Source organism: Nicotiana tomentosiformis, chromosome 12 (assembly GCF_000390325.3).
Source record: "Nicotiana tomentosiformis chromosome 12, ASM39032v3, whole genome shotgun sequence".
Taxonomy (NCBI): Eukaryota; Viridiplantae; Streptophyta; class Magnoliopsida; order Solanales; family Solanaceae; genus Nicotiana; species Nicotiana tomentosiformis.
This window is the reverse complement of record NC_090823.1, coordinates 113,736,904-113,763,841: the sequence shown is the minus strand read 5'-3', so window position 1 is coordinate 113,763,841 and position 26,938 is coordinate 113,736,904. Positions and strand designations below refer to the sequence as shown.

The 26,938-nt window shown below is 38.3% G+C and overlaps 1 protein-coding gene and 1 non-coding gene across 3 annotated transcripts; one reads left to right on the top strand and one right to left on the bottom strand.

Annotated features, from left to right (window-relative positions):
* Positions 1 to 367: 367 nt before the first annotated feature.
* LOC104103353 (uncharacterized) lies at positions 368 to 2,063 on the bottom strand. 2 transcript variants are annotated; one of them, XM_009611248.4, is made up of 6 exons: positions 1,689 to 2,063; positions 1,489 to 1,603; positions 1,208 to 1,289; positions 1,067 to 1,112; positions 847 to 901; positions 368 to 740 (listed from the first exon to the last, which is right to left on the bottom strand). In XM_009611248.4, the coding sequence occupies exons 1-6, from the start codon at positions 2,025 to 2,027 to the stop codon at positions 562 to 564; spliced, it is 816 nt and encodes a 271-aa protein (XP_009609543.1). In that variant the 5' UTR covers positions 2,028 to 2,063; the 3' UTR covers positions 368 to 561. The 2 variants fall into 2 exon arrangements, with proteins under 2 accessions (XP_009609543.1, XP_070047836.1); XM_070191735.1 differs by lacking the exon at positions 1,489 to 1,603 and having other exon boundaries at positions 1,829 to 2,063.
* Positions 2,064 to 3,857: 1,794 nt separating this feature from the next.
* On the top strand, positions 3,858 to 3,930 carry TRNAR-ACG (transfer RNA arginine (anticodon ACG)). The gene has a single exon. It is a non-coding gene; the product is annotated as a tRNA-Arg (tRNA).
* Positions 3,931 to 26,938: the final 23,008 nt, after the last annotated feature.

The window sequence follows — 26,938 nt, the reverse complement described above, 5'->3', positions numbered from 1 at the left end:
TTGATTGGTTGTTATGTATCATTTCCTAATTGAAATGTATCGTATTGTATTGTGTTGTATCATTTTGATGTATACAATGTTTGGATATATTATATTGTTTGCCATCGTTTCATGATATCATGCACCAACAATAGGAAGAACAAAGTTGTAATATTATAAAGAAAAGGCAAGAAAAAGTAATGTACGAGATAGAATTATTATATAAAAAGATAGGGTAAATGATAAAATATTATTATTTAATAATAAGAAAGGGCAAAATGAAAAGCAAAAACAAGGTAATGACGCGACCACACCAAATCGGCCGTTATATAAAATGACATTTTATATCGTCATGTAATAATGGATTTAATGATACGATAAAACAAAATTTAAATAACAATCAAAACAAACATTGTATTTAAAGTAACAATACGATCAAATACAACAAGTAACAACTGCTAACCGAACGTTAAAAATATATTGATACAATTGGTACAATGACCCCTAGGAAGCAAGCAAATGATCATGCGGATAAAAGCCAAATCAATGAGGTGAATATTGAACTTGCTCTGTAACTGTGTTCTACTTGCTGAAACTTTTCATAATGAACTGCACTAATTTGTTAGTGTATCTAAGAAGGGTGACTGTGAAGCTCCATAGCTTTTTATACCATGCAAGAATTGGACTTATGAATGGGTAAAAAACATTCTTGTAAACATTTACTAACAGTGGATACGTAATTTGGTAGCTCTTTCGAAACCCTGCAAGGGAAAAAAAAAAAGTTACATGCCCTGTAAAAATTTCTTATTTATCTCTTCTTACTTTCTTCCATTTTGAAGTGTGAAGAAAATAAAGAAATTGACATACTCTCAGCTGCTTCTGGGAAGTAATCAAATGCTGAAGTTACGATCTTGTACATTGCCTGTTTTTTTTTATCACGACAAGAAAGGCATGTGTTAATGAAACAGGAACTGAACAAGAATTTGCGATTCCACTTGCCCAGAAAAGACATTCTTTCTGATAAATTAAGTTGTTCAGTTTGTTTATTATACAAACAGAAGAAAAAAAAAAGTGACGATAAACATACCAAAAATATCGATTTCATAGATGATTCAGTAATAACTTGAGCATTCCTGCATGCATTATATGTCACTCAGTATTTAAGCTTGTGCTGATAAAGTAAGAGGCTTAAACTAAAAATGGCTTTTAATAAGTGTGGATTATTTACTTAATGAGTAGTTCTTCTCCATCTCTTGATAATTCATAGCAGCTGCAACATCTAGTAAAAGGAACTTCCTTCTTCTTCCACTCTGCAATTACAAGTATACTCTTTCAATTTATGCGTCTAATCTATACATTTCTTGAAATGAGTTGGTTAAAATTAATTTTAGCATATCATTGAACACTTGGTACTCGATCAAGACAGCACCACTAAGGAGTAATTCAATATGATAAATGACCGGTAAGTTTAAAAATGCAATTCTAATTCATTCTCAAAGTAATGATTACCTAAATGCCAGTTTACTATTGTTGTAAGATCAACACCTTCATAAATGTTGTCTATGTTGAACTCTATGTTCTGGCCCATGCTCGCGATTAGTTGCTCCAGAAATTTTAAAACCTCCTGCATAAATTTGCAAAAGGGAGCTATAGAGTCGGATTAAGAGTGTAATTCATGTTATTATTAATGGAAAAAATAAGGGGCAAACCTTTCTCCCTTGAAATGATTGAGGAAAGGAGAAATCATGAAAGAAACAATCTTCAGATATGAGCAATGCTAGTTGGTTAAGGTCCTTGTTGTTTAAGCTAGAGTAGTACTTTCTAATTGTGTTAGATGTGGAAAATGAACCTTTGCCAATATCAGGATTGAGCATTGAAAGTGTGACCAAGGACCTCTTTTTGCTCCTGATACATCCTAGCTTAAATTTTTGTTCGTATGTCTTTCCAATTGCTGCATTTTGAGCTTTTAATGGTGGAATGCTTTGGCGATTGCTACACTCCGGCTTGGACAATAAACTTTGCCAGATAATTTGGCCTGAAAATGCCATGATAATGTGTAACAACTTTAATGAAAGATTGATGATTTATTGATGCAATGCCTTGGTAGGGAGAGAAGGAATCACTGGAGGTACCAAGTGCTTTTCTTAATATTGCTGTAATGTTATGTGCCTTGCTTTAAAATTAGGGTACCACCTCAGAATATGACTGTTTGGAGTTTCCCTAAATTCAGCAGAATAATTGCAACTTTTTGTATCCAACTGATTAAGGGTGTGTTTAGCTAAGCTTATAAGCTTATTAAACTCGATTATAAATACCTTTTGGCTTAGCGTTTGGTAAACATCCAAATTGTTTATAAGCTAAAATCAGTCATAAGTCATAAGTTGGTATTTTTCGGCTTATAAAACACTTTTAGTTTGACCAAAGCTTTTACTAGTTTATCCTTCTTAATATTTTTTAATTCACAAAATATTTTTCCCAAAATAAATTTTCTAACTTTCCCTTCGTTCCATATTCGTTGTTTCTGATTTTTTTTTTTCAAAGGAACTTTGTAATTTGTAATTTTTTATAAAAAATTTAAGGATATTTTGGTCATTTTAATAAAAGAACAGTTTATGAACATTTTTTTACCAAACACATCAACTGCTTATTATCAGTTTCAGCACATCTATCCAAACACATAAATATTTATTTAAAAATCAGTTTCAGTACTTAAAAATATTTTTCACCACTTCAAGCATATCAATTATTTACCATCAACTAATTCAAACGGGCTCTAATTTAACTATGAAGCTGGAAGAATTAAATAAATCAGTGTTATCCATTTGTCAACCAATTATTTAAGGATACAAAGTATGCAGACTTCTCATTTGTTAATTACAACATAATAGATTCTTAACAAATGCTGGTGGCAGGCACTATAGAGAATACCAAAGATCACTAATTACTTTGCAAAGCCATGGTTAAAATAGAGAGGAAGTGGACCTAATATCAACAAGTCTTTAATGAGGCAGGATTCCGGTTCCAGATTTGGAAAATGTATAATAATATTTCACGATTATAAAGAATTACTATTTGGCTACAAAGAAATAGTACTATATCGAATTAGATTTTGATGAAAGGGAGCTTGAGGAATTTATTTACACAGAGTGCGAAAAGCAAGAAAGAAACACTGTATTCCCACATATTATTTAATATGCATGTTGAGATTGGTGCACATAGTAGAAATTAGTGTATAGTGTATAAAATAGCCTGTCAAAACTCAAAACTAGACAACCCGCCATATGTATACAAAAATAACCTCCGTATACATGTGAAACTTGTTTGCAAAGGCGAATTCAAGATTTAGAATCGGTGAATACAAAATAAATTTTAATTATTTTGCATATTTATATATAGTTCCTGTCAAAAGTAATAAGTTCATAAAACCTACAAAACACATCCTAGATCCCGGTCAGACAAGCTCAAAACTTGTCTATATAAAACTAGAATAAGCAAATACATCAAGCAGTAAATAAATAATATGACAAATTCTATTTGACCACAAGTTCGGGAGAAAGGAATATTCCACAGCCTGACATTGTCACCCAACCCCCAGCCATTGTAAGAAAAAAAAAACATTCATAATTGAACTGTTAATTACTGTTCATTATGAGCTCTCAGGGATGTTATAACAGCATATTAGTATCAACCATTTATGTCTAGATCCCATACGAATATAGGATCAACTGTATTAATCATTTGTAACTATTCTGCTCTATATATAAAAATCTCATGATGGGCAAAATTTCTGATTAAAAAAAAAGGTAATTATTACTGAAAAATACTCTTAATCTCACTAACAATGAAATTAACAAACAGTTGAAAAACCGCTCAATAAGGACTCTGTGGCCCAATGGATAAGGCGCTGGTCTACGAAACCAGATATTCTGGGTTCGATCCCCAGCAGAGTCGATTGTCATCATATTCTTTTGCTTATAATTGTATGTGCATAGAATATCTCCTCAAGGAATTCTTGGAAGTCACATATTACTAGGAGATCAATGTCACCTTTTATTTATTCGAGAGACACACTATGTTAGTTCTCGAATTCAAGAGAGATGAAAAGATAGTTTTCACAAAAGACCAATCCGAAGTGCTGCCCAAGTTTGAGAAGTTACACTAATCAAAAAAGTAGTAATAAGTAACAACTTAGAGACAAAAATCAAAGGATATTTAGAGCTGTGCGAGCAAGAGATCAGGATTACATAGATAACAATCGACACTCAGGGGCACAGTTGGCTCACGAGGAGAATGGCTGATGATGAACATCTAGTTGGTGGCTGAATGAACACCCCAAAACACTGGCTGCGTGACATAAACTGTTGAACACTCGGGATGCTGGTCGAGTGAACACAACAAAGCTAGCTCACATCTACACATGTGGTTCTGGTTTGAGGCTCGAGACATTGGTCGAGTGGATATCAGTCAGTGACCTTTATTACCCTCGCCAATGCAGGGTGAACACTCAGCTATATAACAGAAATTGTCCAAGACTCTAGTAAAACAGCCATGCTCAAATAAACAGCCATGCTCAAATAATGTAGCAAAAACAGAAACATATGCATTTAAATATAACATACTAAAATATGCAATAAAGCATATTATCAATTCATAAGCTTTAGGTAAAACATATCTGAAAGCTCAACGATTTCCAAAACTATGTTCGCCTACCAGGTATACGCTCGTCCCCACATATACATGACAGTCCAAACTGGTATTCAAAGCACTCATGCTAGTCTCGAATTATACAATATTCTTGCTTATAAGAACCGACGTCCTTATGGAATTGAATTTGACGAGTTGGCAGGCATTGCCAGCATCTTAAATCCCCTTTTCAATTGAACTATTCCAGCTTGTGGGCGTCTATTCTTCATTTTTCGGTTTAGGTTACGTGACAGGAATACTCTTTCCTAATAGTATTGTTCAGCATAGATTGTATTACACGTGGGTTGTTTCTAAAATACTCTTTCATGCATTTTGTCAAACATTTGACATGCTTGCTTTTAGAGAACCGCAAACAAAAAAATCGAGCTCATTTGGACAATTAATGTATAAACACACATATTAAATTAACTTAATTCACCATCATCCAATGGCCGAAACGTTGACTAATAACAGCGAAATTCATATCGTTGCACAGTAAAATGCAAAACCTATCATTAATGTAAAAAAGGGCTAGCCCTGAACTCTCCTCCTTGGCAACACGACCAACTTTAGCCATCTTTTCAGCTTGCTTTCTCTGAGCCATTGCGATGATGGATCATTCGAATTTGGCGTTCAATGCAGAAGCTATAGGCTCTGATATAATAGTCTTCAACCCAAGGACAATATGAGGAGTCTCTTCTCAAGAATAAATAACCTACAACACCAAAGAATAAATAAATAACCTAAATTCGTAATAACTAACATTGTCTACGTTCATAAGCTTTAAAAAAAATTGGCATTTTAAGGGTCAGCCTAGGTCAAACTTTTACACCATTAAGAATACAAACAATACCAATAATAGTAATTAGAATAGTAATAATCATAACAATAATAATAATAATAATAATAATAATAATAATAATAATAATAATAATAATAATAATAATAATTGGTAATATAATAATAAGTTACTCACACATGGTAAGTAAACATCAGATTGTCACCATTAAAAATGTTACTACTTTATTCATATCTATATTATATTAAAAACACGAAAATCCTTAGCGAAATGTAGTTCGTCTTTTTACCTTTTAAAAATAGATTTCACATTAAAAGAAAGTAATTTAAGTTTTTGCCTAATTTTTAGGAGCTCTTAATCAACTAAAATTTAAAATATTAAATCTTTTCCTTAACTGAATATTTAGAAAGTACAAAATTAAAATCGATTAGAACTTTACGCTATATAAACTCTTCCCTTATTTTGGACAAGTTAACGTAATTATAATCTTCCATGTTAATTCTTTCAATATTAATTTTCCAAATAGAAAAATAAAAAAAAGAAACTTTAAAAGGAAAGAAGTACAGAAACAAAAAGGATTACCTGTTTTAACTCCTTCGAAATTGCATTTTTTACTTATTTTTAATTTTTTGTTTGCTTCTCTTTCTTCTCGCTTATTACTATTACTATTTGATTTTATAGAACTTAATCTAAGTAAAAAGTTAAATAAAAGACAATCAAAATTAAGAGTTTTATATATACATGTACTTTTGGAATCCACTCACTTTATTTTCTTTTTACTTAAGCATTGATAGTTAAAATAATTTAAGAAAAAAATAAAAGCTATAAAAGATGTTTATAAAATTAACTAAATAAAGGAGTACATTAGAAAGGACAATTTAGTCAAGCTATAAATTTTTAATGTTATGATAAATAGATTAAAAGTATTGTTATAAAAAATTAGAATAAATGAGATAAATGTAACATTGTAAATCATAGCGGAAATTAGTGTTATAAAGTCAAATCTAGGAGGAAGATGTTTAATCGTAAAACGATACAATTGAATTTGTTACGTGGTTTATACACAAGCGAACTAATTTGATTCAAAAATAATAAATAAACAAGATTAAAAATAAGACTTTGTGGTTAAAATCAAAGGAAATAATAAGCTTGGCTCGGAGAGCAGTGCCTCCGGGGGACAGAAATAGAATAATATAAAGAGCAAATAAAGTTATTTTATTGGGCTTAAGAATGGAATATAGCATAAGTTTTGACATAGATTTCGTGTTTTACAATGGATGTTGAGTCTACTATTTATAGCATACCTAGGGAAATAAGATCATAGGACCAATCCCCTCTTAAATGACAATAAAGGGACCGTTGATGAATATGTAACCGCAGGCCATAAATGCAAATATTCTCTGTAACGGCTGCCCATTAATTTAATGTCAGAAAATATTTTTCATTGAATGTTATCCAATGGCAAATATTTGATCTGCTCATGCTGATCATGCTCCTTTCGGGGTCTATCCTATGTCAATTGCAGTTATTGCTCCCGGTACTTGTTATTACACGATTTGCTTTCTACCTGTCTTCAATTCCACGTGTCACGATATCATTCGATCACTTAATGTAAACCAATTTTATCCTATACAGATAATCCCCCCTACTTTTCAGTAGCATATCTTTGTATCACCAGGAAGTTGATGAAAATCCCTTTCTTGGCAGAAAAGCTTTTGAAAACCTTCTGAACAGTCTTTAACCCTTGAAAAGATGTACGTCTTCTCGCATTTAATACCCTGAACACGTGTTGCCCCACGATTCAATAATATTTTTGTCGGTTCTCGAGTTATTTATGACCATAATTTTTACCGTCTATATCTTTACTTATATTCATCATTTTACCTCTTTCACTTCCAAAGCTTTCATAAGTTCATTATCTTCTTTGCACTTAACCTTTTCTGCTTTCATCTCTTTTCGATTTTTTTCAAAAAACTCCATTATCTTTTTGCTATCATGGCTTCTTTTACTGAGTCTTTCGAAAATTCTTGCCTTCTCCTACGTGGAGGCTCGAAGAGAAGCAAAGATAAATAGGTCAATGTTGATGCTGATTCTCCCACGGTAAGCACCATCATCCTCATATATCTGAGCACCGTCAATGACTTCCAAGAGAAGTTTCCCTCCACGTCTCCATGAACTTGGGTTGTTAGCATGTATCCTTCCTCTATTCACCCTTCCAGTATTCCTACTGTGAAGGAGGACTATAACTGCCCAGACCTTAACATCATTGCTCCAGACCTGATAGAGTGGATTACCTTTACCAAGGAAGGTTTTACGTATGTCTATACATACCCATTTACCTTAGGTCCCTTTTCTTTGAGCGGAGGGCTCGACCCCGTGATCTTGGAGTTCTGCCATCGGTACCAAGTTTGATTAGCACAAGTATGCCCTTCTATATGGCGAACGGTAGCTTGTCTACGCCGGCTGTGCACGAAAATGGGGAAACCCCGACTCTGGAACACATAATGAACCTCTACTCCCCCAAAATCTTCTGTGGGGGAGTAATAAAATTTAGTTAACGTGGCCACCACGCTCTTCTTACCAGAGTGGATGACAACATTGGCCGTAGATGGATGGAGCGGTTTGTCATCATTACTACTAGGAATATCATCCTGGCCACCACTCCATCCTTTACTGAATCATAGAATTGTTAACGTAAGTTTGTAATTTATTCATCTCTTTCCTTCATAAAAAGACCGCTTTCTGTCATTGTTGACCTCTTTGTTTTCGTTGTTTCAGCTGCTCGGTGGACATCACCAAGGGCTCAAGTTCTGGACCAATAGGTTCAGAAGATTCTGGATATTACAACGCTAGAGACCCGTCGGTGGAAGGAGATGGCCCCCAAATATGGGTGGAAGGCCAAGAACTACAGTATACTAAGTCATTCTACCTTCTGCCCTATATGTACATAAGTAAATTTGCTAACTATATCTTTATTCTTGATTCAGGACTCCTGCAAAGCTCTGTCACCTGCCCCGAGGTCGAGGTTTTGGCCAACCCCGTGGAGGCCACAAGATTTTTATAAAGTGCTCTCGCTTAAAGTGGTGTCCTCGGGTTTGCTTCCGGTGGAGGCGCTTCCTCTCGGAGTTCCCAGCCAGAGAACAAGCAACTAAAAATGACGCGTTCTTCCTTGGCTGAGGATAAAAATAAGAAAATAAAGAAGGCCATAACTGAGCCGGCCATGACCACAGTGGTCATTGAAGATGATGGGGAATCCAGTGATGAAGGGGCTTCCCTTCAAATGAGACAGCGATCTTTATCAACTCAACCGAGTACTCAACCGAGAGAGCTTCAAAACCCCGACTGAAGGTAAGGTCTGAGCACTTTGGGGTAAAATGGAGATAGTAGAGAATGTCAATTCTCGCTTTCCGATCCCTATTGCTATTTCTGGTTCCAGGAGGTCAGAACCCGGGCCTCTTCTGCCTTCGGTCGATGAGATAGCAATAATCAGCACTGCTCATATTTTAGTTGCTTCTCAATCTACAACACTAACAACTCCATGCCCTTCTACACCAGCTCTACTTTTGCCACTAGCATCTGTTGCATCTCCTCTGCCGGCCATAGATGCCCGAGATGAGGGTGCTTCTCCTCCCCAGTCTCCTGACCACGAGAATTTAGGGCACAATTATTCACAATTTAGTGTCACTCTCTCATTTTTGAAGGGGTATCATCTGTTATCCAGGCCGGTGGAACTTGCCAACTACCTAAAGCTGCTGGCTTTAGAGAAGGATAAATAGAAGATACACTCCCTTTTAGGGGAGTGCATGTGGAATAACTCCATGCATAATGCGGTAGCGGTATCTTACTTGTTCTCATATTGCTTGTCTTTTACTTATCTGTTGTAATGAGATTTCTAACTTTGATATACGTTTTGCAGGATAACTTCCTTGCTTTCAAGGGCCTTCAGAGATTGATTCTCGATAAAGAAGGATTTATGTTCGAACGGGATCAACTGTTGGCCAAAAAGAATCAACTTGTTGTAACGACCCGACTTGTCGTTTTGAATATTTACGCTCCTTTCAACTATTTGACGTTTTGAGTAGCTTCATATGATGTATTATGACCAAGTTTGAGTTTTTTTATTCGACCTAGGATTATAGTTTTGATGATTCCGTTAGGTCCGGATGGTGATTTTGGACTCGGGCGTATGTCCGAAATTTAATTTGGATATTCTAGGATATTTCGACGTCGTTTCTTCAAGCATAAGTGGTATCACATTAATAAAATGAGCTCCAAATTCAGTTTTTATTGATGCATTAGATCCGTATGGAAATTATGGAGCCATAGCAAAAAGAATCATCAAATTCGGACATCGTATGAGAGAGTTATGCCCATTTCAAGGCGAAATAGAAAAGATTTCCCATCGCCAGCGCCCAAGGTAGCATGGGGCGCAAGCCCTGGCGCTGGGAATCTTGAGGTTCTGGAAACTGGGCCATAGGTAGCGCCCCATGCTACCTGTGACTCTCAAAATGTTATATACTCATTTCGGGGTTCATTTTCCCCCATTCCTCTTGGCCGAATTTTGGAGTTTTCCTCCACTCTCTCAAGACTTCCAACTCCCCCATCTCCAAGGTGAGTAATCCCTACTAATTTGGCGTTTCATTCAATCATTTCCACTTTTAAACTAACTCAATCCACCATTAAATCCTTAGAACTTCAAGAAATTTATTCAAGAACTCAAAAGAGGATTTTGGCAAGATTTCTTCCAAAAGGTAATGCTACACCTTTAGACATATATGCATGGATTTATTATAAGTATGTGAGCAAGAAATAAGTATTAGCACTTACTAGATGGTGTTTGAAAGTCATAAATACTTAAACTAGATTATTAGGTATTGTAGTGATTTTGTAATGAATTAATTAGTAACAATTGAGTGGATGTGAGTTCATTGATGATTTTAATGGTGCTAAAGAAGGTTGTTTGTAGACAAAGGATGGTTTAGTATCTCTTGTTGGTGGGGATGAGGGATTGTTGGATGAAGAAACACCATTACTAGATGTAGTAAAATGCTATGTACTCTAGGTGTTTGATAAAATGCCTAAATGACAAAATATTTGGAAATTTGTTTACTAATATTAGTCCAATTGAATTATGTTGATATAGATTGAAGTTGTAAGAGTAGTGGGAGGTTTTAATACTACTAAAGAGCTGAATTAAGAAAGCTCGATTTGTGACGATCTTATTTTTGAGGGATTTACAAGGAAATCATCGGGATTTGAGCCGTCCGGAGGTGGCTTCACTCGCGAAGATCATTTAAAGACTCGATTTAGTTTCGTCGAGGTAAGTATCTTGCCTAACCTTGTGTGGGAGAATTTTCCCTTAGGCATTGAGTCTTATGTAGAAATTGTGTGATTGAAAATCATGTACGCGAGGTGACGAGTACGTACTTGGTTTATATGTATAAATTATATCTGTTGAAATTCGTAGACACTCTTATGTATTAAATTAAAAAATTATTGGAACTTAGTAAACCCTTGATTTGTCATGCCTCATTCCTTGTTTGTAGAGTTTGTATTTTATATGATAATTTGGTGTGATTGCCACTTGAATTTTTATATGAATTCCGTGTGTTTGTTGATTTGATATTTCTTGAAAATAATCACATTATGGATTTTTCATCTGCAAATAATTAATTAAATAAATTTAAATTGAGGCGTTTATATATTTATCTAAAATTTGGATTAAAGAAGACGTTGTCCTATGCTGAGTTATTTTTTCATCCTTGTTGTTGTTTTAGAGATTTTATATACATTATGTTAAGCCGTGGGCTATCTGTTGTGAAATTAATTGACCTTGTTGTACCTTTGGAAAGGTTGTGGCCTAAGGGCAATTTGTAAATACGAGTTGATGATGTTGTGCTGTTATGATAATATTCCGTGTGAATTGTTATGTGATTTGGGTTACTGTTATGCTGCGTATAGGGGTGGCATTGCATTGTTGACTTTATGTGGGCATAAGGGTGGCATTTCACTGTTGTTATGTATTGGATATTATCTGGGCGGAGTGATAAGGGAGGCTATTAAATGGAGCGATAATGGAGGCTATTATAGGAGCGATATGGTGGCTATTGGTATTTTCAGGGTGGAGAGATAAGGGAGGCTATTATATGAGTGATAAGGGTGGCTATAGGAGAGATAAGGGTGGCTATTGTCAGGGATGATATGTGATGATGTAGGGTTATTGTGTTGGTAATTTTTATGTGATGATGTGGGGTTATTGTGTTGGTAATTTTTATGTGATGTTGTATCCTCGTTTCCCCATTTACTGCTCATTCTGTACTTTATAACTGTTATGTGACTTGCTGGGGTAATTGATTCGGGTCCGGTGAGGTTTTTGAAATAAATTGAAACACTTAGTTCTAAAGTTTAAAACTTAAGATGAAAATGTTGGCTGGATGTCGACCTATGTGTAAACGACTCTGGAATAGAATTTGATGATTCCAATAGCTCTGTATGGTGATTTTGAACTTAGGAGCGTGTCTGAAAAATTATTTGGAGGCCCGTAGTTAAATTAAGCTTGAAATGGCTACAATAGAAATTTAAGTTTGGAAGGTTGACCGGGGAATTGACTTTTTGATATCGGGGTCGAAATCCGATTCTGGAAATTTGATTAGGTCTGTTATGTCATACATGACTTGTGTGCAAAATTTGAGGTCAATCGGACTTGATTTAATAGGTTTCGGCATCGAATATAGAAGTTGGAATTTTAAGTTTCATTAAGTTTGAATTGGATTTATGATTCGTGGTTTTAGCATTATTTTATGTGATTTAAGGTTTCAACTAAGTCCGTATGACGTTTTAGGACTTGTTGGTGAATTTAGTTGAAGTCCCGAGGGTCTCGGGTGAGTTTCGGATGGTTAACAGATCGATTTTTGAATTTGGAAGACTGCTGAAGTTTCTGCCTTCTGGTGCAATCGCACATGCAGAACTTGGCTCGCAGGTGCGAGCACGCAGAAGCGTAATGGGCATCGCAGGTGCGCAAGGTCCGCAGAAGCGGGCAGAAAACTCGCACAAGCGAGCGATCGGGGGCAGTGATCGGGGGCAGCGATCGGGGGCAATGACCGGGGGCATGCCTGGACAGAAACTTCAAGTTATAAAAAGGGGAATTCGTCCCATTTTTTATTTTTGACAAATTGGAGCTTCGGGAGAGGCGATTATTGAGAGATTTTCAAGAAAAAATATCGGGGTAAGTGATTCTAGCTCGTATTTGGTCAATATACACGAATATATCATTATTTTCATCATTTAATTAGTGTTTTGAGATGAAAATTTAGGAAAAATTGTAGAAATCTCATAAAAAGAATTTTTGAGATTTCGATGTCGATTGAGAGTCGAATTTGAGTGAAACTAGTATGGTTGGACTCGTAATTGAATGGGTTGTCGGATTTTATGAGTTTCGTCGGATTCCGAGACGTCAATTTTTGAGTTAAATTTCGGATTTTTGTTGGAAAATTTATATTTTCTTATGGAATAAATTTCAATAAATTGTATTGACTGAATCGAATTAATTATGACTAGATACGAGACTTTCAGAGGCTAATTCGTAAGGCAAAGGCATAGCAGAATAAAAAATTACACAAGTCGAGGTAAGTGACTTGTCTAACCTTGTGTGGGGAAAATTTCCCTTAGGATTGATATTGATATGAAAATGTTGATGTATTGAAAGTCGTGTACACAAGGTGACGAATGTGTACACGGGCTAAATGTGAAAGATTATGTCTTTAAATTGTGTAGAGCATTATTGCATATTAATTAAATTATTTTATTCTATTATATTCATCATCATTAATATATTTTCGTATTTTAAATTTGCTGACTTGTTCCTACTAAGTGTTTTACCTGTTTAGTTGAAACTCTGTTTCTTTTGTTCTGTGTATTATTTGAAGGTTGGATTTTTTAATTTAAATATTATTAAAAATGAAGTATTTTACATTTAAAAATTGGCAGAATAGCCTAGTAGACCCCTTTACTTGTTTCACTTTGTCATCCTGATCCCTATACTCCATGGAGTTTCATCTAGACACTTTCACTTGATCAAAACCTATATTTTAAACTCCTCTGACCATTGACTGAGCATATGTGGCAACTTGATGGCTGAGTTGGACAAAATGTGTGCAATGCACGCGTATAATGAGCGTGAATTCATAGATTTAGATTGAAAAGGAGACCAAAATAAGAAGGAAAAAAAAAAGAAAAAGAAAAAAAAAGGAAAAAGATAGAAATATTTGCACATTGTTCCCCTTCTTTCCCGTTGATGTCTCCACCCCAAAATCCCTCGCCGGAAATCTCACCGAAAAATCTCACCTTGCCAAATCTATGACCACACCAGTAACCTTTTACTTGTTATCCTCCATCTATTGACTCAGAAACAATAAAAGAAAACTTTCACCGCTTGAGGCAGCTGCTACACCACTAGCTGCTACACATCGCCTTTAACTCCTCTCTAGTGTTCTTGCTTCTTTCTTCTTTCATCTCTTTCTCGTCTACTGAAACAAACCCCAAGTAGAAATCATCCATTTTCGTACCGTAAAAATTTCACTAAATCAAGAAGCACTCATTGGGAATCACTAGTGGTCACCAATCAAAGGGACAGAGGAGAGAAACCTCCACTTCAGATTTCATCTCTCACAAACCATCGGCACAAAATTTTAAGTCTTCTTCTCCAAGATTTTCACTTCGATTCAATTATTTTTTCCAAATTTATATTCAAAATTATCTATAAAGATTGTATATTTTTTATGTATTGGTTACAGAAAGCTGAAAAAGATTTAGAATTTTGGTTGCTGAAAAGGGAGAAAAAGACATAATTTTTTATTGTTTTTAACCATTGAACAATCCCCCAAAATTTTCAAGTATGAAGATGAAGTATGGCTTTGAAAGGTATTGGACGTAAATTTGCTTAGAAGGAAAGCAGATAGCAAAAACAGGAAGGGGAACTTTTTGCCTTTGTTTTTACTTTTTCTGATGTGGTATTAATTATTTGACATGGATATGATATGTCATGTATTTCAGAGCGAGTGGGGAATACACAGTGCCGGAAGGGTTTAAAATATAGGTTTTGATTAAGTGAAAGTGTCTAGATGAAACTCCATGAAGTACAGGGACCGGAATGACAAAGTGGAATAAGTAAAGAGGTTTATTAGGCTATTCTGCCTTAAAAATTTGATGTTAAGTCAAGACGTTAAATTTATGAAATATTAGTTTTTTGAATATTTTTTGAGATTTTTGTACTCATTGTGATTGTGCTGTGAGCTCCTTATTGTGGAGAATATTATTGTTGTTAATTTATTTTGGCAAGTTGAAACATTTTGGCAATTGAGGTGCAAATTATAATATATTATGATATTAATATGTATGCAGTGGTATAAGGTCTGGGTGTTAAAATGCATGCGGTGACATAAGGGTGGTTTATACACGTGGCTAGTAGAGGAACTATTAGAAGCCATGCGATGTGATAAGGGTGGCTAAAACGCGGGATGCTATTTCAGAAAAAATATTTTCTTTAAAATTTAATGTGAAGGCTTCCGCGGTGATATAAGTAAATGAGATATTGTGAATTTATTTATGATTTAGTTCTACGAGGCGGTACCTCGGGAGTGCCCTTATTGATATTTCTTTTTGGCTGTATTTGCCTTTGATTATTGTCGTAATTTTTCTTAAAGTTGTAAATTTCTGTTTTCTTTCCGCGAGGTATTATTTCCCCTTATTCTGTGTAATTTAGTGGTGACATACTACTTACTTGATTCATTAACATTGTCATTTATTGTTATTATATCGTTAAACATTTTACCATGTCTTTTATAAATTTCCAGTAGGGCCTGACCTGACCTCGTCACTACTTTACCGAGGTTAGGCTTGGCACTTACTGGGTACCGCTGTGGTGTACTGATACTAAACTTATGCACATCTTTTTGTGTAGATCCAGGTACTTCCTACCAGCCCAGATATCAGTGAGCTACCTGTGTACGGAGACTTCGAGGTATATCTGTCAGCGTCCGCAAACTCCGGAGTCCCCTTCTATCATTATTATGTTGCTTCTTTATTTTCTTTAGACTCTGAAATATAGGGACATTGAGAAACAATTCTTAGAAGCTTGTGACTTATTCTTACCGGGTTTTGGGAGTTGTAATTATGTGAAATTACAGATTTATTCATTTCAGATTCTATTGTTATTCCGCATTGATAGGCTTACCTAGTCTTAGAGACTATGTGCCATCACGACATCCTACGGAGGGAATTTGGGGCCGTGACAAGTTGGTATCAGAGCTCTAGGTTCATAGGTGTTATAAGTCACAAGTAGGTTTAGTAGAGTCGCGCGGATCGGTACAGAGATATCTGTACTTATCTTCGGGAGGCTATGTAACTGTTAGGAAAATATTCACTTCTTTGATTCCTTATCGTGCGTATTTGTTGACTTCAAAGTTCTAAACCATTGTCTTTCCATTCTCTCACAGATGATGAGGACACGCACAACTGGATCCTATGATCAGACACCCGCGCTCCCTGTTAGAGCCGCAAGAGGCTGGGGCAGAGGCCGAGCTAGAGGCTGAGGAAGACCACGTGGTGCAGCCAGAGCACCCGCACGAGCTACTGCAAAGGAACCACTAGTAGCTCCAGCTGGAGAACAAGCACCTGAGATGCCTGTTACTACTCCTGCACTTCAGGAGACTCTTGCCCAGTTTTTGAGTATGTTTGGAACTCTAGTTCAGGCAGAGTTAATTCCACTTGATCCTGCCACATCTCAGGCCGGTGGAGGAGCCTAGACTCTCGCCGCCCGTACCCCAGAGCCATGGGCCCATGCTGACCATGCTCCAGAGGTTATACCAGTATAGCCAGTTGTCCCTGTTCGGCCCGAGGTTAGGGCAGCAGTTTCAGAGGGGGAGCAAGTCAGGCTCGAGAGGTATAAGAAGTACCATCCTCCCATATTCAGCGGTTTAGCTTTAGAGGATCCTCAGGATTTTCTTGAGGAATGTCACCGTATCCTCCGTATTACGGGTATTGTGTATTCCAGTGGGGTTTCTTTCACGGCATTCCAGCTTAGAGAAACGACTTACCAATAGTGGTAGGCATATGAGTTGGATAGTCCGGTTGAGGCAACTTCACTCACTTGGACTCAATTTTCAGATATGTTCTTGAGGGAGTATGTTTCTCATAATCTTAGAAATACATGGCGCATAGAGTTTGAGTAGCTGCCCCAGGGTTCTATGACCGTGTCAGAGTATGCTGTCTGATTCAGTGATTTGTCTAGGCATGCACCAGCCTTGGTTGCTACTGTTCGAAAGCGGGTTCGTCAATTTATTGAAGGGCTCCACCCTAGTATCAGATTCAATATGGCCTGAGAACTGGAGATGGACATTACATACCAACAGGTGGTTTTAATTTCTAGGAGATTGTAGGGTATGAGGACTCGGGAGAGAGAAGAGAAGGAAGCTAAGAGACCTCGGGATTCTGGCACATATAACAGTTCTCGTGCCCCAGCTGTAGCCCGTCATGGTAGAGGCTATATGAGTCGTCCTATTCATTTAGCACTTCCAGCTTCTAGTGGTATTCCGGCTACTCCCAGACCCCAGGTTCCATATTATGCATTGCCAGTATCTACTGTACCTCCTGTACGGGGTGCTTTCAGCGGGCGGTCCAGTCGATCAGGCCCGAGCCAGTCCCAGCAGCCACATCCTCTGAGGGCTTGTTTTGAGTGTGATGACACTCGTCATATCATGAGGGCTTGCCCCAGACTTAGGAGGGGTGCACCTCCACAGATTTCTCAGGCCCTACCTATTCCACAGGGCCCTCAGGCTTCTCAGGCCATGATTACTGCACCAGTTGCCACCCCACCTGCACAGCCAGCTAGAGATGGAGGTCGGACAAGTAGAGGTCGCCCTAGAGGGGGAGGCTAGGCCAGATATTATGCCCTTCCTGCTAGGACAGAGGCTGTTACATCCGATTCTGTTATCACAGGTATTATTCCAGTCTGTTATAGAGATACATCAGTCTTATTTGATCCATGCTCTACTTATTCTTATGTGTCATCTTATTTTGCCCCGTATTTGGGGGTATCCCGAGATTCTTTGAGTTCTTCTATTTATGTATCTACACCCGTGGGTGAATCTATTATTGTGGACCGCGTGTATCGATCATGTTTAATTGTTATCAGTGGGTTTGAGACCAGAGCTGATTTGTTATTGTTCAGTATGGTGGATTTTGATATTATTTTGGGCATGGACTGGTTGTCGCCCTATCACGCTATCCTTGATTATTACTCCAAGATGGTGATGTTGGCTATGCCTGGTCTACTATGGCTAGAATGGAGAGGTACCTTGGATCATGTTCCTAGCAGGGTTGCTTCAATTCTTAAGGCTCAACGAATGGTTGAGAAGGGGTGTGATATGTATCTGGCCTATGTGAGAGATGTTAGTGTTGATACTCCTACCGTGGAGTCAGTTCCAGTAGTAAGGGAATTTCCCGATGTATTTCCAGTAGATCTTCCAAGTATGCCACCCGACAGGGATATTGACTTTGGCATTGATTTGTTACCGGGCATTCAACCCATTTCTATTCCACCATATCGTATGGCCCCAACAGAGTTAAAAGAATTAAAAGAGCAGTTACAGGAGTTGCTTGATAAGGGCGTCATTCGGTACAGTGTATCACCTTGGGGTGCTCCTGTCATTTATGTGAAATAGTATCACCAAGACGGTGACCTTGATTACCGCTAGTTGAACAAGGTTACAGTGAAGAACATATACCCATTGCCTCGTATTGATGACCTATTTGATCAGCTTCAGGGTGCCAGAGTGTTCTCGAAAATTGACTTGCGTTCAGGCTATCATCAGTTGAAGATTCGGGAGCCAGATATCGTGAAGACTGCTTTCAGGACTCGGTATGGTCATTATGAGTTCCTTGTAATGTCATTTGGGCTGAATAATGCCCCAACAACATTTATGCACTTAATGAACAATGTATTTCAGCCCAACCTTGATTCTTTCCTTATTGTATTTATTGACGACATTCTGGTGTATTCTCGGAGTCGGGAGGACCATGAACAGCACCTGAGGACTGTGCTTCAAACTTTGAGAGAAAAAAGGTTGTATGCAAAATTTTCAAAGTGTGAATTCTGGCTTGAGACAGTGGGAGTTTTGGGTCATATAGTTTCGTGCGAGGGGATCCAGGTAGATTCGAAGAAAATTGAAGCAGTGCAGAGTTGGTCCAGATCATCCTCAGCTACAGAGATCCGAAGTTTCCTTGGTTTGGCATGGTATTATCGTCAATTTGTAGAGGTTTTCTCTTCTATTGCTGCACCTATGACCAAATTGACCCAGAAGGGTGCTCCGTTCATGTGGACCGAGGAATGTTGAGAGCTTTCAAAAGCTCAAGACAGCTTTAACTACAGCCCCAATATTGGTATTACCTACAGGTTCAGGGTCTTATACTGTGTATTGTGATGCGTCTAATATTGGTCCCGATGCAATGTTGATGGAAGACGGTAGGGTGATTGCCTATGCGTCCAGACAGTTAAAGGTACATGAGAAGAATTATTCGGTCTACGACCTTGAGTTAGCAGCTATTTTTCATGCCTTGAAGATTTGGCGGCATTATTTGTACGGTGTCCATTGTGAGGTCTATACCGATCATCGGAGTCTACAACATCTGTTTAAACAAAAGGATCTTAATTTACGGCAGCGGAGATGGTTGGAGTTGCTTAAGGATTATGATATCACCATTCTCTATCATCCCGGGAAGGCCAATGTAGTGGTCGATGCCTTGAGTCGTAAGGCGGAGAGTTTGGGCAGCTTAGCATATTTACCAGTAATAGAGAGGCCTTTAGCCTTGGATGTTTAGGCCTTGGCCAACCAGTTTGTTAGATTGGATATTTCTGAGCCGAGCTGAGTTTTGGCTTGTGTGGTTTCTCAGTATTCTCTGTATGATCGTATCATGGAGCGTTAGTATGATTACCCCCATATGCTTGTCCTTAAGGACACAGTTCAGCACGGTGATGCCAAAGAAGTCACTATTGGAGATGACAATGTATTACGGATACATGGCAGGCTATGTGTGCCTGATGCAGATAGTTTGCATGAGTTGATTCTCCAGGAGGCTCACAGTTCGCAGTACTCCATTCATCCAGGCACCGCAAAGATGTATAAGGATTTGAGGCAGCACTATTGGTAGAGGCGGATGAAGAAAGACATAATGGAGTATGTCTCCCGGTGACTAAATTGTCAACAAGTGAAATATGAGCATCAACGACCGGGTGGATTGCTTCAGAGGTTATAGATTCCAGAATGGAAATGGGAGCGGATCACTATGGATTTCGTTGTTGGGCTCCCAAGGACTCAGAGGAAGTCCTATGCAGTTTGGGTGATTGCGGATAGATTGACCAAGTTAGCTCATTTCATTCCTATGGTTACTACTTACTCTCTGGAGCAACTGGCTCAGGTTTATATTCGCGAGATTGTTAGGCTTCATGGCATACTGGTATCTATCATCTCTAACCGGGGTACGCAGTTTACATCACGGTTCTGGAGAGCGTACATTGAGAGTTGGGTACTCGGGTAGAGTTGAGTACAACATTTCACCCTCAGACAGACGGGCAGTCCGAGTGCACTATTCAGATATTGAAGTATATGCTTCGTGCTTGTGTGATAGCTTTTGGCGGTGCTTGGGATCAGTTCTTGCCACTTGCGGAGTTTGCTTACAATAACAGTTATCAGTCGAGCATTTAGATGGCGCTGTGTGAGGCCTTATATGGTAGGCGGTGCCGGTCTCTAGTGGGTTGGTTCGAGCTGGGTGAAGCTAGGCTATTATTGGGTACAGACTTGGTTCAAGATGTTTTGGAAAAAGTTGAATTGATTCAGGATCGACTTCGTATAGCCCAATCTAGACAAAAGGGTTATGTGGATCGGAAGGTTCGTGATGTTGCATTCATGGTTGGTGAGCGGGTCTTGCTCCGAGTTTTGCCCATGAAGGGTGTTATGAGGTTCGGGAAGAAGGACAAGTTGAGCCCGAGGTATATTGGGCCTTTTGAGATTCTTGAGAGAGTTAGGGAGGTGGCTTACAGACTTGCATTACCACCTAATCTCACTACAGTTCATCTAGTGTTCCATGTTTCCATGCTCCGAAAGTATCACGATGATCCATCTCATGTGTTAGACTTCAGCTCATTCCAGTTGGACAAGGATCTATCTTATGTCGAGGAACCAGTGGCCATTTTGGACAGACAGGTTAGAAAGCTGAGATCGAAGAGCATCACCACAGTAAAAGTACAGTGGAGGGTCATCCGGTCGAGGAGGCGACTTGGGAGACCGAGCATGATATGCGCAGCTGTTATCCTCATTTTTTCACCACTACAGGTATAATTCTAAACCCGTTCGAGGATGAACAGTTATTTAAGAGAGGGAGGATGTAATGACCCGGATAGTCATTTTAGAAGTTGTAGCCCCATTTCCCCATTTACTACTCATTCTGTACTTTATAAATGTTATGTGACTTGCGGGGTAATTGGTTCGGGTCCGGTGAGATTTTTGGAATGAATTGGAACACTTAGTTCCAAAGTTTAAAACTTAAGTTGAATATTAGTTGGATGTCGACCTATGTATAAACAACCATGGAATAGAATTTTTGATGATTCCAATAGCTCCGTATGGTGATTTTGGGCTTAGGAACGTGTCCGAAAAATTATTTGGAGGCCCGTAGTTAAATTAGGCTTGAAATGGCTAAAATAGAAATTTAAGTTTGGATCGGGGGAAGCGATCGGGGGCAGCAATCGGGGCAGTGATCGGGGACAGCGATCGGGACAACGATCAGGGGCAGCAACCGGGGCACGCCTGGACAGAAACTTCAAGTTACAAAAAAGGGACTTCGTCCCATTTTTCATTTTTGACAAATTGGAGCTTGGGGAGAGGCGATTTTTGAGAGATTTTTAAGGGAAAAGATCGGGGTAAGTGATTCTAACTCGGATTTGGTCAATATACACTAATATATCATTGTTTTTATCATTTAATTAGTGTTTTGAGATGAAAATTTAGGAAAAATTGTAGAAATCTCATAAAACGTATTTTTGATATTTCGATGTCGATTCGGAGTCGGATTTGAGTGAAACTAGTATGGTTGGACTCGCAATTGAATGGGTCGGATTTTATGAGTTTCGTCGGATTCTGAGACGTGGGCCCCACAGGAGATTTTTGAGTTAAATTTTGTATGTTTGTTGGAAAATTTGTATTTTCATATTGAATAAATTCCAATAAATTGTATTAATTGAATCGAATTAATTATGACTAGATACGAGACATTCGGAGGCTAATTTGCGAGGAAAAGGCATAGCAAAGTAAAGAATTACACAAGTCGAGGTAAGTGACTTGTCTAACCTTGTGTGGGGGAAATTTCCCTTAGGATTGGTATTGATATGAAAATGTTGATGTGTTGAATGTCGTGTATACGAGGTGACGAGTGTGTACACGGGTTAAATGTGGAAGATTATGTCTTTAAATTGTGTAGAGCACTGTTGCATATTAATTAAATTATTTTATTCTATTATATTCATCATCATTAATATATTTTTGTATTTTAAATTTGCATGACCTGTTCCTGCTAAGTGTTTTACCTGTTTAGTTGAAACTCTGTCTCTTTTGTTCTGTGCATTATTTGAAGGTTGGATTTCTTAATTTAAATATTATTAAACATGTTGTATTTTACATTTAAAAATTTGATGTTAAGTCAAGATGTTAAATTTGTGAAATATTATTTTTTTGAATATTTTGTGAGATTTTTGTACTCATTGTGATTGAGCTGTGAGCTCCTTATTGTGGATAATATCGTTGTTGTTGATTTATTTTGGCAAGTTGAAATATTTGGGCACTTGAGGTGCAAATTGTGATATATTGTGATATTGATACGCATGTGGTGATATAAGGTCTAGGTGTTGAAATGCATGCAGTGAGATAAGGGTGGTTTTATATGCGTGGCTAGTAGGGGAACTACTAGAAGCTATGCGGTGTGATAAAGGTGGCTAAAATGCAGGATGCTATTTCAGAAAAAATATTTTCTTTAAAATTTAATGTGAAGGCTCCCGCAATGATATAAGGAAATGAGATATTGTGAATTTATTTATGATTTGGGACTACGAGGCGGTACCTCGGGAGTGCCCTTATTGATATTTCTTTATGGCTGCATTTGCCTTTGATTATTGTCGTGATTTTTCTTAAAGTTATAAATTTCTATTTTCTTTCCGCGAGGTATTATTTTTCCTTATTCTGTGTAATTTAATGGTGACATACTACTTACTTGATTCATTTCCATTGTCATTTATTTTTATTATATTATTAAACATTTCACCATGTCTTTTATAAATTTCCAGTAGGGCCTGACCAGATCTCGTCACTACTCTACCGAGGTTAGGCTTGACACTTACTGGGTACCGCTGTAGTGTACTCATACTACGCTTCTGCACATCTTTTTGTGCAGATCCAGGTACTTCCTACCAGCCCAGATATCAGTGAGCTACCTGTGTACGGAGACTTCGAAGTATATCTGCCAGCATCCGCAGACTCCGGAGTCCTCTTCTATCCTTATTATGTTGCTTCTTTATTTTCTTTAGACTCTGATATATAGGGACATTAAGAAAAAATTCTTAGTATTCCTATCGGGTTTTGGGAGTTGTAATTATGTGAAATTATAGATTTATTCATTTCAGATTCTATTGTTATTCCGCATTGATAGGCTTACCTAGTCTTAGAGACTAGGTGCCATCACGACAACCTACAGAGGGAATTTGGGGTCGTGACACATTGATAGTTGTGTTTCAGTACTATTGTATACTGCTATATTGCACAGGTTATTTGACTAGTGAGTGTCTTGACTGTACCTCGTCACTACTCTACCGAGGTTAGTCTTGATACTTAGTGGGTATCGACCGTGGTGTACTCATACTACACTTCTGCACATTTTTGTGCAGAGCTATGTATTAGAGATATCGGACTCAGACAAAGTTAGTGTGTTGATCGCAAGGATTCAAGGTAGAGCTGTTGGTCGTCGCAGTCCCTTGGAGTCTTTTTATTTTATTGTATTGTCAACTCTTATTCGAACAGTGTTGTATATTCGATCCTTAAGATCACTGCATATATTCAGTTAGAGTTCGTGATTCAGTATTATCAGTCTTGGGAGGTTGTTATAATATATCCACTTTTGGTTTGACATTTTTATTAAATTATATGTTTCAAAAACAAAATGGCTCGAAATGTAATTGTAATCGGCTTATCTAGTCTAAGAGACTAAGTGCCATTATGACGCTTGTGGTGAGATTTTGGGTCATGACACTTGTTGTGCACCTCCCAGTTAATGAGGTGAAGGCTACTGAAACGAGAGAGATTGAGGCTCGGTTGCAGCAAAGTGAGCTGGAAGTGATGGCCCAAAACCAAGAAGCCACTCAACTACTTGCACAACTTCAAGATGCTAAGGCTAGGTGGGTTAAGATTCAAGATACTGTTCTTGTTGTTGTCGAGCATGAGTCTGTCTCTGTTTAACAGGCGAATAATTTGGAAGCAGCCTTGAGCTCCAAAATTGAGGAGGCTCAAGCCGCCAATGAGAAGAGGGCCGGGGCCTAGATAGAGGAGAGATTCAAGAAGATCATGGACCAAAACAGGCTTCACATTTCTACAATCCGTGATCTCGATTCTAGCCTCGTTGCCGCGAGATCCTAGAGAGATGGCCTTTCAGCTGAGGTTGACAGACTTAAAGCAAAGCTCCAACACCAAGGGGATTTCCTCGTATTTGAAAAATTGTATGCTTTGTATCATATGAGGAGAAAAACCTTGGAGTAGGCCAAAGAGGGTATCATTGATATTGATGATTGCATCGCCAAGGCCCGAGCACTAGAGTTAATTGCTCGAGAACGTCTCCTGGCTCAGCTTGATGTAACTGACTCTTCAAGCACCAGTTCCGAGTATTCGAGAACTGAGTAGAAACTTGAAGAGAATGATGATGAAGGCCCAAGTCCCGAACCGGCGGCTGATCCGCCCACTTCTCCCGGGGGGCACAGATGCCTCCCTCTCCCGAGTTCCGGTGGTGATAAGTTTATTCTTTTTGCGTTGAATTAGACAAGGCTTCGGGTGTATTTTCGTCTGATAGCTTCTTGTTCAAGGCATAAACTTCCTGGAGTCAACCCTTTACTGTGAGGGTTTCATAAGAGAGTGACCTCGTATGTGTATGGTGCTCTTGAAGAGGATGTCTCCTGTTCATTCCAGCATAAGCAATTGAAATTTTCTGTTAAATTTCAAATTATAAAATTAACTCATCGTTTAGACAAGAAATAAGATAAAAATAAAAGAAATTCATTTTATTCCTTCTATCTTTAAAAGTACATAAGCATTCAATTGCTAAAAATAGAAATGCATGCGGCTAACTCGTATAACTTGTTTCTACGGGGCTGGCCATGCAGTTCCCGACCCGATGAGACATTAATGTTCTCGGGTCTCATAGTCCCGATTTTTGTGGCATCCTTGATGCCATATCCAATACTATTCCCCCTAGTGTTCGAATTCGAAGTATGCGAATTGGAATACTATAGGTTTTGCTTCATTGGTTGAAACGCTGGAGGTTTTGCTTCATTGGTTGAAACACTTGTGAACGGTTGAATAGTCTTTGGTTCGATGGCAAGCTTTGCTTCCCATTAGGAACTTTCCATCGAGGAAAAGATTACTTAACCATCCCATAATGGTTTATCATTTTAATGCCTTGTCATTTAAAGGTCCGATGATTTTTCCTTCATAGTATGCTTTCCATTGCTGCCTCGTTAAAAACCTTGCCGGAAAAACCTGATTGGGTCAAAAACTGGTCGAAGAGAAAAAGAGTGCAGCACATACTTTCAGTATAGGTAGGATCCATCAGCAGCAATACTTTTTGAGGTGAGCCACGTTCCAATTGTTGGTCAATCTGACGCCCTCTTGATTTTTCAGCTCGTATGATTCTTTACCGGTGACACCTGAAACCCGGTAGGGACCTTCCCACATCGGACCCAGCTTTACAGCATTGATTTACCAAGTGATTTGAGTCACGTTCCTCCAAACCAAGTCTCTAACTTTAAAGTAACAGAAATTGGCCCTCCGATTATAGTATCTTTCCATCATTTGCTTCTTAGCCACCATCCTCGCGTGTGCCAAGTCCCTACATTCATCGAGCAAATCCAGCTTCACCAGCAATGCCTCATTATTTGTTTCTTTGTTTGCTTAGAAAAATCGTAAGGTTAGTTCCCCTACTTCTACTGGGATCAGATCTTTCGCTTGTATATGAGGGAGAAAGATGTCTCTCCCATGATTGATTTGCCGTCATCCGATATGCCCATATTATGCCCGATAATTCTTTAGGCCACTTGCCTTTAGCTACTTCTAACCTCCTTTTGAGGTTTATGATAATTACATTATTGGTCGACTATGCATGTCCATTAGCGCTCGGATGATATGGTGAGGATGTAATCCTTTTGATTTTCAGGTCTTCAAGAAATTTCGTGACTTTAGAGCCTATGAACTGCGGTCCGTTATCGCAAGCAATTTCCTTTGGTATTTTGAATCGGCAGATTATGTGTTCCCACAGGAATTCGATCACTTCGCGCTCACCGATCTTTTGGTAAGGACCTGCTTCATCCCATATAGTGAAGTAATCGATTAACATTAAAATGAATCTTACCTTTTCGGGACCTAGTGGCAGCGGACCAACTATATTAATCCCCCATTTCATGAATGACTATGGGGATAATATCGAATGCAAGAGTTTCTTCGGTTGGTGAACCAACTGTGCATAGCGCTGTCACTTGTCGCATTTCTGAACGAATGTTTTTGCGTCTTATTCCATTCGGGGCCAGTATTATCCTGCCTTAACCAGCTTTAGTACCAACGAATTGACATCTAAATGGTTCCTGCAAATTCTTTCATGGACCTCTCTCATCACGTTGTCCGCCTCTGATGCTCCTAAGCATCGGGCCAACGGGCCTTGGTATGATCTCCTATATAATTGTCCACACATAAGGCAGTAGCGAGCCGCTTTTGTATGTAGTGTTCGGGATGCCTTCGTGTCTTCGGGCAACTTTCCATGCTGAAGATACTCGATGAACTCATTCCTCTAGTCCCAGAATAGGTTGGTTGTATTTACTTCACAATATTCGTCCACATTTGGTACCGAATGCAAAAGTTGAACGACAGTACCATAGTTAGATCCTTTCATCTCCGTAGACGACCCCAAATTAGCCAATGCATCTTCTTCCACATTCTCTTCTCTCAGAATATGTGTGATTGAGCATTCCCTGAATTGTGCAAGCAATACTTGGACTTTATTCACATACTGCTGCATGCGTTCCTCCTTTTTGTCAAAAATCCCGCACACTTGGTTTACTACTAGCTGGGAATCACATTCGATCTCTATGACCTCAGAGCCTAGTCCCCCCGGCCAGTTCGC